The sequence below is a fragment of the Brassica napus genome, chromosome C4 (assembly GCF_020379485.1).
Source record: "Brassica napus cultivar Da-Ae chromosome C4, Da-Ae, whole genome shotgun sequence".
NCBI classification, from domain to species: domain Eukaryota; kingdom Viridiplantae; phylum Streptophyta; class Magnoliopsida; order Brassicales; family Brassicaceae; genus Brassica; species Brassica napus.
In genome coordinates this window covers 29462180-29465867 of record NC_063447.1, presented here as the reverse complement: position 1 = coordinate 29465867, position 3688 = coordinate 29462180, and the positions used below count along the sequence as shown (strand labels likewise).

Genomic DNA, 3688 nt, shown 5'->3' with positions numbered 1-3688 from the left:
AGTAACTACTAACTGGTAACCAGCCTTTTTTTTTTTTTTTTTTTGACATCGAAAGCTCCATATTTTATTAAGTAACTACCAAGAGGTTAGCCTCAGGAGCCATCCAGCTTGGAAGCCGGGAGTCTACATGGAAAAATGAGAAACCTCGAGAACGAGCTCCTTTTGCAAGGCTATCGGCTCGGAGATTTAGGGAACGAGGAATAAAAGATATGGAGCAAGAAATAAACATAGAACGAATATGATGAAACTCATCAAATTCAGCCAACTAGGATGACTAGTTGTCTTTTTAGTCTTCTTCGATGAGATGGACCAGTTGGAGGCAGTCCGTCTCGAATGTCATCGCTATATGGTCTAGCTGGATAGAGGATTTCATGGCCCACATCAGGGTTTGGAACTCCGCGTGTAGGGGGTTTAAGACTCGGTTACTAGAGAATGAACCATAAGTTGTTACCCCATCCTCTGTCTTCAGGACCATTCCTCCACCGAAGAGGTGATCGTCTTTGTGCCAGGAGGCGTCTATCGAGCACACCGGCCCGTGGGGTGGAGGAACAGCATCAGGGGGAGAAGTCTCAGCGGCGTCATCGTCGTCATGGGGCTTGTCTACTATTTGAGCCAGGCGCCAAGTTTCAGCTTCGGATTGGGCGAGCTGTAGAGTCTCCAGTGGGGATGTGTCCTTGCCGTTGAAGGCTTTGTCGTTTCGAGCTTTCCAAATGTACCATATGATCCATGGAGCTGTGGTAATAATAGTATCCGGAATTTCAAAATATCTCGCTCGCTACAGTATATGATCTAGGTTACTGTAAATCGAGGAGCACGGGAACAGACCCGGAGTGTGAACCATCATTTTTCTTAACGCTTAGTGTCTACGATATAAAGATTTTTTTTTTTTTTTTTTTGGTAAAAATGTTAAATTATTATTACCATTTTTAATTTTTGACAGACGATACATAGATAACAAGTAGCGGAAATCAGAAACAACAACAACTATACACCAACAAAGGAACAAACCGAAAGAGGCACTAACTCAAGCGAGAAAGCAGGTTAACAACGAGACGATGCCAGACCAATCAACCGCAAGTACTAGATGGTGAACCCGATGGTTGCCCCGAGCTACCGAGAGAAGGGCGCCCTCAAACCCTGATTGCAACGGCTCCTACAGCTTCCATCAAGAACCCAGAGCTTACCCGAGGGAAGAATCCGAACCCGAGCCCAGAGCAAGCCAGAAAATAGAGACCATCGGCAGTACGAGGAGAAGCCGTAAACCGACGATGCCGTCGTTCAGTATCTTGCGCCGAAGATTACCGCCTCCATTGCAATCCACTGGGACCGTATACACCCATCTAACCATAAACTCATATAGAGATGACAGATCGGAAGACAGACAACCCTCCGAAGTAAACAAATCCGAAGCCACGCTCAGAACCCGGAGCCTAACTGATACACCACAAACCAAACCTGAGCCGTTAACCGCCCTCAAGTGACGAACCCAAGCTGATGGATTATTTGAGAAGAGCAAGAGGCGGAGCAGGACACAACCGCCGATACTATTCTGATTTGAAGGGTGAGGAGTTCCTGGGCCTAAGGACGTAGCCGAAGCGGACCAGAGATAACTCACCAACGCGCTGCCACAAAGACCCGGCGGGACGAACTGAACCACCACCATCGGAGACCTCCACGCGCTGCCAACAAGGAGAACACAAGGCGACACAACAAACAGACCAGAGAGAAAACGAGATTTACCGGAACTGGCGAACCCGGACCTCCAACTCGACACGCAGAGAAGCTCACCCCCAGACACCGCTGGAGGACGAACATGACCGACGAGGAGCTTATCGATGCCGCACGAGCCTCTACGCTCGAAGCATCTAACAAAGCGCAAAAGAAAATTTCCGGCTTTACTCCGTCAAAGTCTGGGTGACCACAACGCTGGAGGAGACCGTCCTCAAGACGCCTCAGACATCGCGAACCGTAGATCTGAACCAGAGCAAACCATATCTGAAGCGCTAGTCAGCCACTCCCTCAGCCGTAGAAGACGGAGACAACAGGGGGAAACACCGAGATCCCGGCAGCCGCGACGGAGGCGGCGACCGCCGGAAAAAGAAAGCCAAACCCTTGTGCCGCTGGTAGAGAGAGGTTGGAGCGTTCTCGGGGAGAGAGAGGTCTCTACGATATAAAGAAGGTACGAGCAAAGGCTCTATGTTGAACAAAAAGTTAATATGTTATTCTAAATGAAAACCCACAAATATATATGTACAAACGGGTTTCAGAACTCGGCATGGTGCTGTCTAATAACCATTTGTGTTTTTCGTGTTGTCGGCAGCTCACACTTATTTTTTCTAGTTTTATTAATCGAGTTTCTTCGGCAACAATCGAGTTAGAGGATCTCCAATGGCAAACTTCATTTTTTTTTTCAAAATATGAAGATCTTCAAAAAATGAAGAAGCATGTTCTCCAATGATTTGCTTTAATTTTTTTTTTCAAAAAGGAATATTCCAAATATATTATTTTTCTGTTTTATCATTATTTATCAAAAACATCTTCTACTTTTGCTAGTTTACTAATTTTACCCAAATATTTTATTTTAACAATATTTCACCACAATTGCTAATTAATATTAAATAAATATTATCATACAATATAATTATTAACACCTTAGAAGAAGGAAATAAAAAACTATTGGAGAAATTAGAGAAAACAAGCGCACAAAGACAACAACATTTGGAGATTCAAAACAAGAATTACGCTTTGAAGAAGTTTAAAGAAGAGAACAAAATTTTATTTCGTGATTTGAACTCTATACAAGATCCTAGCGTTCGTGCATACATTCAATCTGAGCAAAATCGAATTTTAGTAGAAAAGAGTGAACAACAACAAGCTCAACAGCCTTCTCAGGCAGCCACTTCATTTGGACAATATTTTAACAATCTTAGTGGATCTGGAAATGATTTACCAGATTATTAAGTGTTAGTTTATGATGTGCTAAGTTTTTTTTAATATTTAGATTGGTGTTTATCAAGTCTTTCAGTTTTTATATTATTTATGTAATTGTGTTTCATCTAAATATTAGTTAAAAAACATGTTTCTAGTATATTTAATATTTTAAATTGATTGAATAAAAATAATAATAAAAATAATAATAAAAACTTTAAAAGTAAGTTGGTAATATTAGCTCTTATAGTTTATTTAAGTAAAAACAAGAACAAGTTAAAGTTGATGGACCAATTTGTAATTAAAAAAGTGTATTTTCAAAAAATGAAAAAGTGAAAAAAAAAACACCAATGAAGCGAAAAATGAAGTAAAAAGTGAAAAATGAATCACATTGGAGATGCTCGTATATGTTATCTAACCAAACAAATACATAAGTGTTAACATAAAAAAACGCGTAAAAAGACAAAAAAAACAATAACCCTGCCACGCTAATGCTACTACGAGTACCAGAACGCGGCTCGTGGGTCAAAAGAAGCAAAAAAATATCTTGAGAAAACTTATCAATGCTAATCTGTCGTCTGTAGAGCTCGTTAATGTCGGTTAGCCACTCTTTTGGTTTCTAAAATATTTGAACTATATCCACAAAAAAAAGTACAGTGTGTTGGACTAGACATTTCTTGATAGAAGTCATGGTTGGATCGTTTTTTTAAAAAGGGTTAAACCCAGGACAATTAATAAACTAGACCTAACTTCTGGGTGA

General features: G+C 40.9%; 1 protein-coding gene across 1 annotated transcript; it reads right to left on the bottom strand.

Annotated features, from left to right (window-relative positions):
• Positions 1 to 286: 286 nt before the first annotated feature.
• On the bottom strand, positions 287 to 844 carry LOC125585978. Its single transcript, XM_048755726.1, has 2 exons — positions 826 to 844; positions 287 to 732 (listed from the first exon to the last, which is right to left on the bottom strand). Exons 1-2 carry the CDS (start codon positions 842 to 844, stop codon positions 287 to 289), a joined length of 465 nt encoding a protein of 154 aa, XP_048611683.1.
• Between the last annotated feature and the right edge of the window lie 2844 nt (positions 845 to 3688).